Below are 14,441 nucleotides of genomic sequence, written 5' to 3' on the forward strand. Positions count from 1 at the left end.
ACATGCTTACATGATATCATCACTCATAATGTATTGCTGTCTTTGACACACTTGCATATATTCCCCTGCTCTCTGGCCAGTGATGTGTGTTGTTATCGATATCCCCCAGACAATATTAGTTTAACTCAATAATGGTTACATAGACTAGTTAATTATTGACTTATCGACTTATATCATTTTCAAATAAAATATTTTGTAACTACTTTACATTTTTTTTTCATTTAGTATGTTAACATTGATTGAAGAGAAAGGACTTCCTACAAGCAATAGTTTTATTGTTTGTTACTTAAATTTTTCTTTCAAGCTAATATTTGAAATCTAAAATGTTAAACAGTTGTACAGTTTTACTGCCATGTAAGCAGTACTTCTTTTTACACTCCTGCTCATAAATTAAAGATAATGCTGATACATGGTAAAACAATGCTCTGGTGGGTGGTTTGCGGGTTTAAATCACTTCAGGGTATGACCGTGCGGTGCATTTGACCTGTGGTCGTTGCACGGTGGTGCTGCCAGCAGTCCACATACGCAGAGGTGCATGTCAGAGTACGGAGCAGTGAGTAAGTGTGGAGACATCTCCAGACGTGCTAATAGTGACTGTGTGTTGCAAAACGCTCAAAGAACACATATTGATGATGTTATGAAGGGTAGAATACTAGGGCGACTGGAGGCTGGTCAAACACAGTAGGTCACAGCACGGGCCCTCCGTGTGCCCCATAGTATGATCTCAAAATTATGGCAATGATTCCAGCAGACACAAAACATGTCCATGCACTACAGTATGGGACGTCCACAGTGTACAGCACCACAAGACAACCGATATCTCACCATCAGTGCCCGCAGATGGCCACAGAGTACTGCACATAGCGTTGCTCAGGACCTTACTACAGCCACTTGAACAGTTGTCTCCAGCCACACAGTCTACAGATGACTGAATAGACATAGTTTATTTGCCTGGAGACCTGCAAGGTGCATTCCACCGAGCCTTGGTCACAGAAGAGTCCGTAAAGCCTGGTGTCAAGAACACAGTACATGGTCATCGGAACAGTGGTCCCAGGCTAGTTCACAGACGAGTCCAGGTATAGTCTGAACAGTGAACTGCACCAGGTTTTCATCTGGCGTGAACCAGGAACCAGATACCAACCCCTTAATGTCCTTGAAAGGGACCTGTATGGAGGTTGTGATTTGATGGTGTGGGGTGGGATTAATGATTGGTGCACTTACATCACTGCAGGTCTTTGAAAGAGGAACTGTAACAGATCAGGTGTATCAGGACATCATTTTACACCAGTATGTCCACCTTTTCAGGGGTGCAGTGGGTCCCACCTTCCTCTTGATGGATGATAATGCACAGCCTCACTGAGCTGCCACCACAGAAGAGTACCTTGAAACAGAAGATATCAGGCGAATGGAGTGGCCTGCCTGTTCTCCAGACCTAAACCCCATCGAGCACGTCTGGGGTGCTCTTGGTCGATGTATCGCTGCACGTCTACAAACCCCTAGGGCACTTCAGGAGCTCTAACAGGCACTGGTGCAAGAATGGGAGGCTATACACCAACAGCTGCTTGACCACCTTATCCAGAGTATGCCAACCCATTGTGCGCCCTGTATACGTGTGCATGGTTATCATATCCCATATTGATGTTGGGGTGCATGCGCAGGAAACTGTGGCATTTTGTAGCAGATGTGTTTTTTCTCAACTTATCACCCATACCATGGACTTACAGATCTGTGTCGTGTGTGTTCCCTATGTACCTATGCTATTAGTGCCAGTTTTGTGTAGTGCCACGTTTTGTGGCACCACATTCTCAAATTATCCTTAATTTATGAGCATGAGTGTAGTTTATATGAGGTGTGTTGTGGAATACCCAACTTTATACTGTTTCTGGTAGCATGTTTATATACGTCTTCATTTTTATTGAATTTATTTCCATACTCTGTAAAAAGTTACAATTTTAAGTTATTTGAATAGCAGCATACAGCTATCTGTTCTTCTTGCATTAGCCAATCATTTTTTTGGATCACTCAACTGCCCCCCCTCCCCCCCACCCAATGTCTGTTCCATAGGTGATAATGGTACTAAACAAGATAAAGACTATTTCTGCATATTGTAAGAAGTGAGACAGAGAAGAACAAAAGAGCTTTAGAAGACTTCAAAATCATATATGAAGAAAATCTTGTATGCAATCCTCAACACACTGCCAATATTTTCAAAACATTTCTTCTCAGTATCAGGACAAACAGACTGCAAGGGTTCTGTTAATAAAGCCTTGACTCTGCTAAAATTCATATTAGACCCCTTCATTATCTGAAACTGAGTGAATAATCAGCTTTCTGAAGAATAAAAATTCCACTGGAGCAGATAATATCTCTAACAATTTATTGAAAAGTGCTGTGGTCCTATAAATGATGTGTTTGGCCCATTTTCAATGCATCCTTACACTGTGGAACTATGCCTGACAGACTCAAATATGCTGCTGTGAAAACCCTCTTCAAGAAAGGTGAAAAAACAGAAGTTGCAAATTACAGGCCAGTTTCTCTTCTGACTGTTTCTTCAAAGATATTAGAAAAGCTCATGTGCACAAGAATTTTGAAACATTGTCAGCAAAAGACAGTTTGATTTCTGAAAGAATCACTCAACCAAACAAGCAAAGTATACTTATATAAATAAAATTGTACTGTCCATAAACAACAGAAATGACAACAGGATCATTTTGTGATTTATCAAAAACCTTTGATACCATAAACCATAAAATATTATTATAAACTGCTGATGTTTAGGAATAAGTGGTGTATCAAATAAGTAGTTACATTCATCCCTCAAAGACAAGGAGCAGAAAGCAGTATTAGAGAACACAGATGATTTTTGTAGCTTTATCAGAATGGAAATGCATCATATGTGGGGTGCCACAAGGATCTATTCTCGGTGTTTTACTGTTCCTGATATTTATAAATGACCTATCACAATGTACAAAGCTACAGTGCACCATTTTGCAGAGGATGCTAACATTATGATTAAAGGCCATGCATGTGAAAATCTTCATAGAACTACTACTAATATCCTCATTGAATTAGTAAAATGGTTTAGTGTCAATGGACTCTCATTAAACTTTAATAAAACTAGCTATATTCACTTCACTGTGACTGCCAAAACTAAAGAAGAGGTATATGTTAACTGTGCCCCACAGACAACAGAAAGAGTTGAAACAACAAAGTTCCTGGGTGTTATGATTGACTGCAGAGTAAACTAGTCTCATCATATAATAAATCTTTACAAGAAACTTAACTCATCAGTGTTTACATATGTATTATCTCTGAGAGTGGAAACTAAAACATTATAAAACAGCTTACTGTGGATGTTTCCATTCTCTAATGACATGTGGAGTTATATTTTGGGGAACTGGTCACTGGCAAAGAAAATATTCTTGGTCCACAAATGTGTTGTAAGATTAATGAGTGGTGTAGACTGTAAATCTAATTGTAGAAACCTCTTCCAGAAACTAAAAATTCTTACTACTAATTCTCAATGTATGTTTTCACTTATGCTTTTCATCAGTAAAAATAATAGTTGTATCAAAGATACTGTGATTATCATGAATACAAAGAAAAAGCATGATTTACACAATGATTGTAAAACTTTGACAATGGTGCAGAAGGGTGTGTAGTACACTGGGTCAAAAGTTTATAATGCTTTACTTCCAGATATATGTAAGTTTGATAACGAGTCCATGTTTAGGGATCCTCTGAGATAATTTCTTCTGGAAAGGTCATTCTACAGTTTGGCTGAGTCTGTTAGTCACAATGACAACAGGCAATATCATGTAATATAACGTGAGATTAAAGAATTAAGTAGATACTCATTTTTTTTGTTTTTAGCTTTCTATGTGAAACTTAGGTATAATGCAAACATGACCTAGTATTACTATTGTATTTTTGCAACATCACAACCTATCCACCAATTTGTTTAGAAAGATCACAAAAATTGTCATAAAAAATGAACTGACATGCATGTTATCATTCTGAGTTTGTCACTGATGGAGCAATGTAGTAAGAAATTACATTTAAGAAGCACATCATTTGCATAGCATCCTTTGTTACTAGTGGTTTAATGTTTTGGAGAACAGATATAGCTGAATTTATTTCCTTGTTAGGGTAGTGACATGGTATTTCCACAATAAACAGTAATAAGTAATCTATGGTGAGCCCAAAGGACTTTGTGTTTTGAACCACATTCATTTCAAGTTCTTGTAATTGTAGCTATTCTTCTTCTCTTGTTGTTCTTGAAGAGTATTGTTTTAGTTTTCTATCCATCAAGAATTATCCTGTTAGTTTCTAGCCACTGAGCGATAGATTGAAGCATCATTTTGCTTTTTGTGCCCTTGATTATGCTGATGGTATCATCTGTAAAAAATGTCAAAAGCTTTCAATAAGTCACAAAATATACCAAGAAGATTTTGGCCTGGATCTAATCCCTCTGAGATTATACTTAATACATTCAAAATTTGCAGAACTCTTGACTTTCCTGTCTGGAATCCAAATTGTCTAATATTTATGATGCCATTTCTTACAAAATATGAGATAAATCTAATGTATATTTCTTTTCCGTAACATTTGAGAAAATGTGCAGTAGGCTAAGTGGTCTGTAGTTACCAGAGCACAGTGGATCCCCATTCTTGTACAGTGCTACAACTCTGGCTGTTTTCATTCTATCTAGAAAACTACCTTCTGTCAGACATGAATTAACTAGGTGGCAGAGCAGTTTGGCCATTTCTTTTGTAATTAACTTTAAAATTTTATTTGGAACTCCATTTATGTCAGTGGAGATTTTATTGTCAAATTTCTTTGTCGCTTGTGTTATCTATTGCTCTGTTGTAGGATACAACATGAATCACTGGTGGAGTGTAGCTTATTTGCAGGCAGCTGTAGGGCTTTCAGAGAATCAATTTTTTTATTTTGTGTAAGTCTTTGGAATATGTTGGTAAAATATACTTGGAAAGTGCTATTAACAGTCACAGGATCTTCTAATATTCTATTGTTTTCTGTGACCTTTAGGCATTCGCTATTATTGTATAACAATTTTCCTGTTTCTTGGTTAATTATCTTCCATGTGCTCCTGTCACTCTGTTTGATTACTGAGCACTCATATTTCCCACAAAAAATTTATGGTTTATAGCACTCATTTTCCTTTTTTTTTATGAGATACTAAGTGTGCCCTTAATCAACGATGGCACATGCCCTTCCTGTTTCTTTACTGACCTTGTTTTACTCAGTAGGCATTCATCTATGGCTTTTAACTAAATATCCAGTAAAATGACATATTTATCATTTATATTTTATTATCCATTTATATTATATTGTCCATTTTTTTGTATAAATCTATTGAATTCATCACTTAGTGCCCTGTATATAGATATTATAAGTAATATTTGCAGTTCAGTTTTTGCATCATTGAATTTTCAGTGCTTTTCTGCAGAACATTTGTCCATGGCAACTGCTGGTACTGAGCAGTTTATGTTTTCTTTACAAATATGTAACTACCTCTGTTACTGAATTGTTTCCTGCAAAAGTGTGATATTAATTTATTATTGTCTAGATTTATATGCTTATTTCATTTTCTCTGAGCCATGTGATAGTTGTATCCCGATATGCCACCTTCCATGTACTGCATCTTCTTGTACAAAATATGGAGCCAGGTTTTATTCAGTACTTCATACCCTTTCTCCAGAGACAGAGAGTATTACAAGTGACACCAGCAAGTGCTAGATATCAGTGTTAATTCTGTTTTGGAGATATCTGCCAATAGTTCTCCCCTTGCATTCATTTTGCCTTAATTATTTTCTGTGGAACTCAACTAAACAGTATTGAAGGTAATTTATATCACTATCTCAGCTGAGTCTTGGTCTTGAATAATGCAAAAAGATTTCTCAAAAATGTAACTTTTGGTGTTGTGTTAGTTGGACTTTATTTGATAAAATGTCTCGTTTTTTATATTATTTTTTATCAAGATGGAATTCCACTAGTATGTTGCACATTGCCTGCCTGTGTTTAGAACCAAATGTTTTCTGACATCAAAAAATATGACTGCTGTTTGTAATGACAATTAATTGAATGACATGCTGTCATGCCAACAGTGAAATTGCCAACTATCAGATTTTATGAATTTATTACAGTTGAAGAATGTGTTTAACCCATAGATACATTCAATTGAATTGGATGTAAATTACATTTTGACTGCTGAAGAAAATTGTTTCAAGACACACCTGCCAAAAGGTATGATGAAGATGACTGTTGTTACAGCATTTATGACAATGAAGATATTATAATCTTCTCCATATTTGATTGTGACTGTGTATCCACCCCTTCCCCTCTATCTCAGCAATAGATCAATGAATTAAGATGTATTTCCAGTACAAACGAAATATTGTCATCTGTAAAAATGTAGATAATGAAATAGAAAAAGATTACAGACACCACATTCCTTCCAATCTATTAAAAATGAGACTTCAACCTCTGAGAGAAAATACATTTACTGTAAAGACACTTTTCCTCTCAAAATGCCTGTTTGATATCTGTAAATTATTCTTTATAAACGAATGCATATTAATTTCACTAAAGAAGTTTTGACATCGATTTAAATTCACAATTGCCATTTTCTGTGAGCTAAAACAAAAATGTAGTAGAAAACTGAACAATTTTTGTAAGAATGACAACCCTCTCATGTGGCCCCCTCCAGGTTCAGTACTTGGCCCTGTATTGTTCACGGTCTGTATAAATGATTTAGCAGAAATATAGCAAAAATTTTCAAAAACAGTATTTGATGATAATGTAGTGGACCAACCAAAGACGTGAAGGATGAACTAGATTGTAGCAGATATAACGAAGAAAACATACAAGGATGCTAACTAATTGAGACCCAATATTTTAGCACTTAACTATCAAACACCATATGAGCACATTAAAAAAAATCATGAAAAAAATTAAATTTACAGTCTGTCAGTCTCTTTTTTATCATTCAACATGAATGCCTGCTCATATTTTTCTACAAACTCTGACTGATTTGTGGAGTCTCATTGTGCATCTCCATTATGATTTCAGATTCTCTGTTGGTGTCACCAAAGTATTATTTACAGTCACCTTACCTTATTAAGTTTAATGAAGAAACATGGACGTGAACGATTGTAGCTGTATCCCATTTCAGGTCTACAGTCTCCCCATGTACTGGTATCCACAATGCAGCCTTTTTTATCCATAATAGGACGATCATAGTCACAGTGCATTAGTGTCTGCTTCAAAGTTTCATTGTAGTAAGCTGTAATTGGAGAATTTTATAATGCATAGTTCATGCTCTCTATTGTGAGAAACATTATTCACTCTTGGAACAACTTTAAATCAAACATCACACTGCATGTAAAATCAGAGAGAGTCCCATTAAGGACAAGTAAATTGTCTTCATGCTGTGGCTGGAAGATTTTATTAATTAATACTACCTAAACACAATCAAAGGTATTTCATACTTACGTGCACTGAATTCATTTAGAATGTCTACCCAATAATCTACACTAGTCTGATTGTTGGCTGTGTACCAGATAAGTGAGCCAGCTTGTTCAATGTCCCTTGACATTGGTCTGAAGCCCATTCCTGGAAAAAAGTTGTAGATTGCAATAACATGATGTGAGAAGAATACAAGCCGAATGAAATTAATGATTTAGAATGTAATTGAAAGTTAACTTCACTAATAAGTTTTTTAATATATATAAAAAAGAAATAATGACAATATCAATCTTACTCGTGGGAATAAAATGGAATTCAGATACCAAAAAATCAAATAAAACATCCCTTTTGGTTTAGTATTTGACTAGTTTTTGCTCTTATAAGCATAAATTGTCTATCAAAGAGATAAAAGAACTTTTCTGAAACATTAGTATCTACTGACAACAAGACTGACTTGCCACAAACCTCAATTAAACTGGGGCAACATTGGAAACATAATAGATTAGGAAGCTTAAATTGATTCGCAGCAAACAATCTAACCCATGTATGTTGCCTTTAGACTTTTGCCTCAGGATCTTCAACTGATGTTTGTTTAATGATTTTTCTGATGTCATGCCAGCCACTCATAGTGACAAAATGTGAGGAACATCATTAAACAAACATCGTCTGCTGATACTGAGGCAAAAGCCTACAGGCAATACGTCAAGTGGCCAACTTTGCAATCTAACCCATGTCATTAAATACAAATCAGTCCCTCTTTTGCAAATTTTTGTGTGTTGTTTGTTCTATAAAGTCTCTCTAAAAATTTTGAGTGAATTTTTACTCATACTTTTGTTACAGAAACTATCCCTTTCTGCTCCTTCTTGGGGTGTCCAATGTACCTAACATTTCTTTCAATATGAAACAAACTATTTGTGGAGTAATAAAGGAATTTATTTGGAATGTACCACTCTTTCCACTTTGTGACAAATTTTATGGTTTCTCTCAAATTGCATTGTCAATTCTTTGTCTACACATTGGTGTATGACATAAACCCAAATATTTAATAACCTCAGAGAAATGGAGGAGGGAAAGTCACAGTGTGCTGACATCTGTGCAGCTACTATGAATCCATGGAGCAAAATTATTTTCACGAAGTTAACAGGTAGATGTTTATTAGAACAATGGATACATGCTTTTACTGAAGTCCTTTTAAATATAAGAACAATTTTTCCATTTCCATTTAAAAAAAAAATTTAAATCTAGCTCTTTGACCTTGATCAGCCTTCATCTGCTCCTGACTGCAGAGATCAGTGACATACAAAATTTAATTGGCACTCTATAACAGTTGATCTAGTTGTGATGACCATTTACAGCAGAGCTGCATGTGCATATATACTCTGCAAGTCATAGCAAAGTGCATGGCAGGACTACTTCAATTTGTTCTTATTCCATTCACATAAAGTGTGGGAAGAATGCCTCTTTGAATACCTTTGTGTGCACTGTAATTAGTCTAATACTGTCTTCAAGATCCCTGTTGGAATGATAGACAGTGAACTGTAGTATATTTTTAGATTGTTCATTTAAAATAGGTTTTCAGAACTTTGAAAGTAGGCCTATCTTTAAGCATCTATCAATTCAGGATTTTCAGAATTTCCATCACAACCTCTCATGAATCAAACCTGTGACCATTCATATCCACTGTTAATCCTGTTTGGTGTGGGTCCTGCACACCTGAGATCTAATATCACTCCATAATACTCCCTGTGCTCCTTGTCTTTGTCATCAGTCACCTTTATGGGGAATAGGTGATCTTCAAAGATGACCACCTGAGAGTCTCCTACCCTGAAAATTTGGGCATTTCTTGATCTGATGATGCTGTTGTACATCGTCTGACACTACTCAGACCTCGTGAAAGCATTTCACGCTATCTTTGAATTCATGAAGAGATACTGACTCACTGTTATTGCCTGTCTCGTCACCCATCATGACGAAAGACTTCTTCCTCAAGGGTATTGAGGCTTTGCTGGAAGAGTGTTTCTGCCTCAGTGGTTTTTTTTTTTTCCTTTGTATGGATTTTGTCCTGTCTACATCACAAAGTAACCTCATCACTTGGCAATATTTTGGTTAATTTCTCATATATTGCAAACATCTCACCTAATGCTGGTTATATTGTTTTGCAACATAATTAACATATTAACATGAAAAATGGTTATCCCTACCAGCTACATATTTGAGATGAAAGGCTACAGCAGACATCATTTTTAAAAGTCAGCTCAGTAATTTAAGACTTTTCAATGAAGCACTCACTAACAACAGCCACTTGGGCACAAGGGATTCAAGAGATAGCCTCTAGATGAAAGAGCACTCCAGAGAAACTGTTGGCATAGATGTTTCCCTCCTTGGCCTCATGGAAAAATGAAAAGAAAAGATACCTACCGACACAAAGTAGCCCCTATAGTAAAAAAATACATAATGTTCTTTTTATTGAGTTTTATTTTTATTTTTTACAGTGAATGTTTTGGTATGTTGTATGTACCCTGGTTTCCATACTCAAAGAAACCAGTAAGATAACCACAACTCAAAAAGGTTATGCATCCCATTGGATGAGATTTTGCTAAAGGATGCAGCTTAAATAAAAATTGAATGCAACATTTGTTTATTATTACTTTGGTAAAAACATATTTAACTTTGGTACTTAGTAGTTTTGTTTTCCAGATAATTGCAGTTTTTCTGATTTTTTTGTGACTGACGTAAAAAGAAAGGAAAAAAGTTCTCTGACATTTATTCATATTACATAAATTCATTTCTGATATATGCCAATATTATTTAAAAAATTAATGAGTAAAGTTAACAATTTGCCAAATAGCTGAGCAGAGCTGGGGGGCGGCAGGGGGGAGGAGGGGGGAGGGGGGCTACACATTGTCCTGGCTGGTTACATAGCATCAGCGCTGCAGCAATGGCACACAATATAGTCTTCCAGGACAAAGTTGTTTTTCAGGTATATGTGTACCCTTTAACTCTGAAGAAGAATTATGTGAGTTGTTACCTTTACTTCTCATATCATTCCTGTTCCACGAAGGAAATTCCTTATAGTATAACTTATAATATGATACAGAAAATCTACTAATTACAGGTATTTTCTGTTCATTGCTCACTTTCTCTAATAAGAAAACTGCTTCAAAAGTGTTGTAAATTTCTATGAAAGGTTTAATTTTGGCAAGTGGCAACAGCATTATTATGCATGGTTCTTTTATTGACTGTGAACATTGTTTGAGTCAGAGGCATGTGGACACACGTTTCAAATCCTCTTAAACATTCATACCTGAAAGGTTTGTAGCCATAAATCAGAAACTGTTGTGAAATTTCATGATGACATAGTAAAAAACTGGGTGAAAGTGTTGAGATAGCTGAGACTAGGAGTATCAGATGAGTGCATGATATTTTGGAAAAAAGAACTGAAAATAAAAAGGAGATGTGTGTGATGAATGTGTATTTGCTAAAAACTGCATCTAGATCAATCTTTCAGTGAAGTGTTTTGCAACATTTAGTTACAATCATCAGGATTTTTTGCACTTATTCATGATTGTGGTGGAAACCTGCTTCTGTCATCACACTCTACAGCTGAAATTACACAACTCAGTGATGGACAAAGACCAGTTTGAGTGTACTGAAGTAAGTTCTGGACATTATATCAGATGACAAAGTGCTGGCCAGTTTTCTTGGGATTCTATTTCCAGTAAAATAATCTTCAAGAATTACTATGAAAACAATCTATAACTGTAACCTATTGTGCTTCACTATTGAACATAAAACTTGAATGGAAAGTTACCAAGAATATCCTGTTAAAATGTTACTCTCTGAGCAGGGCAAAATTCTGTGCACCCTATACCATAAATAATATGAAAATGAGTAAACTCGTCTTTGAACTAGTTCTATATTCATGCTACTCAACATATTTACATCCTAGCGACTTGTTTCAACTCTTCAACTTGAAAATTTGGCTGCTGGATTAAAAATTCTTTTCTAATCTCCTACACTGTAGCTAACCCAGACCTCCAAGTATCATTTTTATCCAAAACCTATAAACTGACAGTGGAAGATTGAAGTAATGTTGGTTTATGGAACATCGTTTCATTGTTTCTGGCCCAGTGTATTTCAGTGCTCCATCTGATTTATTTTCCCATATATAAAATAGTTGGTCATTGCAGCAATCTGTTAGTTTTTTCGAACTATTCTCTGAAACTAGGAAGATAAAAAGGAAGGTAAACTGCTGTAAATTAGGTTAGTCTGTAAAGGAATTACCTGGATTGGTTCCAATTAGAGACTGGCTGCCTTGCCATTTTGGTGAGTGATCATCTAGGCAGTAAAGGAGTCCCTGCATGCAGACTGCAAAAAATGCAGCCAGTGCAGCATAGAAGATCAGGTAAAACAGTACGATACCACCTGGAACAAAGTAAATATATGTAACTGAATGTGAAGCCGAATCAAACATTCTATAATTTTTACAGTGATTATCCTCCATAAAAAAGTTATTTTTCATTAGCATGTGTTTCATCATCATCAGTGTCATCAAATACAAGTAGTATAGTTTCATCAGAAACATGATTTGTACTGTATTCAGATCAGATACTGAGCTCTGCAATGGGTGCATAAATTTCACATAACTCTAGTTTGTATTAAACAGTTGTTGACTCCATGAATATGTAGACAGCTAATAACAATCTGTACATAAAATTACATAAATACTTTGTTTGAAGTACCATATTAGATAAAAACAATAAAATAGCTTAATAGTATGAGAAATGGAGCAGTGGCTTTTTCAAAGTAGCTGAGTTTTTCCTTATATACCTACATAAACATATAAGTTACATATAATCTAGAAGTTATTTCTGTTATCAGTTTGAGTAGATTATTACTAGTCATACTTTGTTGTTACTGTACTCTGCAGAAATAGATTACAGTGGCTTCTTCTGCCTGTTAAGGTATAATGAGACTCATTCCATATCCCTGGATGGTTCTTTTTCATAATGGTATTTATGTAACATGATAGGTGAATGAAGTAATAAAAGTCCAATCTGTGAAGTCTAATGGAAAGGAAATTCGTGCAAAATAACATGTGCAAAATTTGTATGTACTTTATTTTACCAGTGTCACATTTTTCTGAAGGAAAGAAATAGAAAGTTTATCAAAATGACTGATATCATATCAGTGGGTGTCACGGTAACATTCCTAAATGATGTTAGAAAGCTCTGTAAAGGAATTAGCACAATGGATTTGTGGATTTTTTCAACAGTGACATAATGTTTCTCCAGTAATCAGGCAATGTATAATGATAGAAAAATTATGGTGTTGCTGTTTACTTTTCAAAGGAATCATCTAAGTATTCACCCTTATTGATATAGGTGCACTGTAATTTTCTTTCAGTACACCAAACATCAATTACAAGCACTTGATCTGTACCTAACTCATTGCTTCAGAGGGAAGGCATACTCTTTGTTCACCATAATTGAAATAGTCACATAATAAAGTTGGTCCTGCTGCAACATAACTGACATGTGCGGTTACTATATAAAACTGTATGAAATTTTCCAACTCTTTCCACATCAATCTTTTTAGTTAATTATACTTTATCACTTTCTTTCTGTGAATCAAGCTTTCATATTTGGTTTCTCTTTTGGAAATTATCTCCAGCATAACTAACATCTTTCCTGTAGTGATATAGTAGGTTTTGTGGCGGATAGTGACCACAAAGTGAGATATGAGAGTATTGCTCAGCTACTGTTCGACACATTGTTTGAAAAATGTTCCTATTTCTTAAGCAACTGAAGTATCAGGATGATGCAGAAGTATAAAGTCAAAATACCTCAATACAGGTAACAATTAAATAAAACATCACTACAAACCATTTGATAACTTAAAGATTTCTTGCCCTGCAAACATTCATGTTCATATTTATTATCTATGTTTTAAATGCAATATATATGGTGTGAATTGTTAAATGGGGCAAACTGCAGGAAAATGGATAAAGAAGGTATGTTAGACATATGGCCAAAAATGCATTACAAATGGAGATAAAATCCACTTGAAGTTGGAGATACAAGATCTCTGACAGCCTAGGTTCCAATAATTGAAAGTGAAAATGATAACACACCAGGAAAGTCAGAATGTTGTATCTGTACTAATGTTTTAGCTTCAGACTCAAGAGGAAGTATTGTCCTTCATAGTCTCTCAGTCAGACACAGACCTTACGGGGACTCAACTTCACTGCTGTTGCCTGCTCACTCTGTTGTGAACCTGTGAAATGTAATGTAGTCCTGAGAGACGATGGCCTGGTATACCAATCAGGAACAGGTTGACATTGTCTTCATATAAGGACATGCAAATAGCAGCGGGCAGGTGGCAGCATGACTGCACCAGGCAAAGAAGCCCAGCCAACAGCAATCATACCATTAACTGTTCGCAACCGTGTTTCATCGTTTGTGTGAGACAAGCTCTTTGATGCATGTGGGTAACCACAAAAGGTGGTTGGGACCAGTAGATACACAGGCCTTGGTGAAATAAGTGTTGAGCAATATAGAATAAGATGCCAGTATCATCACGGAGCAGGTGGCCTGTGAGCACGAAGTAAGTCAGATGTTCATGTTGAACTTTCTCAACAGCAACTGCCTCTGCAGTTGCAGACCTTGTTATCTACGGACACAACTCCACCTCTAGGCTGAGTATAGTATAATGGCAGTGCACCATTACTACTGGTTCAGCCTTAATGTGTGAGCAACAATTATTGGCAACCACCTTGTGGAACAAGACATCCTCCCACAATGCCTCACTTGCGAGGCGTAATTATACTTCCTGTGGGACACCAAGGCTCCCATGTGGAAATGTATGTCTTTGGTGTACAAAATGTATTGCACCTACCACATGCTGATGCTGCTACTACATGATGATGTTACAGCTTACTTCCGCATTTACAT

General features: G+C 35.8%; 1 protein-coding gene across 1 annotated transcript in view; it reads right to left on the reverse strand.

The window, feature by feature from the left end:
• Positions 1-14,441, reverse strand: part of LOC124776350 (sodium/potassium-transporting ATPase subunit beta-2-like) — a 170,427-nt gene that overhangs the window by 19,107 nt on the left and 136,879 nt on the right. Inside the window, exons 2-4 of the mRNA XM_047251301.1 lie at positions 11,773-11,913; positions 7,516-7,635; positions 7,137-7,306 (exon numbers count right to left, since the gene is read on the reverse strand). Of these exons, the coding sequence (XP_047107257.1) occupies positions 7,137-7,306; positions 7,516-7,635; positions 11,773-11,913 (431 nt within the window). The remainder of the gene's footprint in view (positions 1-7,136; positions 7,307-7,515; positions 7,636-11,772; positions 11,914-14,441) is intronic.

This window comes from Schistocerca piceifrons, chromosome 2, assembly GCF_021461385.2.
Source record: "Schistocerca piceifrons isolate TAMUIC-IGC-003096 chromosome 2, iqSchPice1.1, whole genome shotgun sequence".
NCBI classification, from domain to species: Eukaryota; Metazoa; Arthropoda; class Insecta; order Orthoptera; family Acrididae; genus Schistocerca; species Schistocerca piceifrons.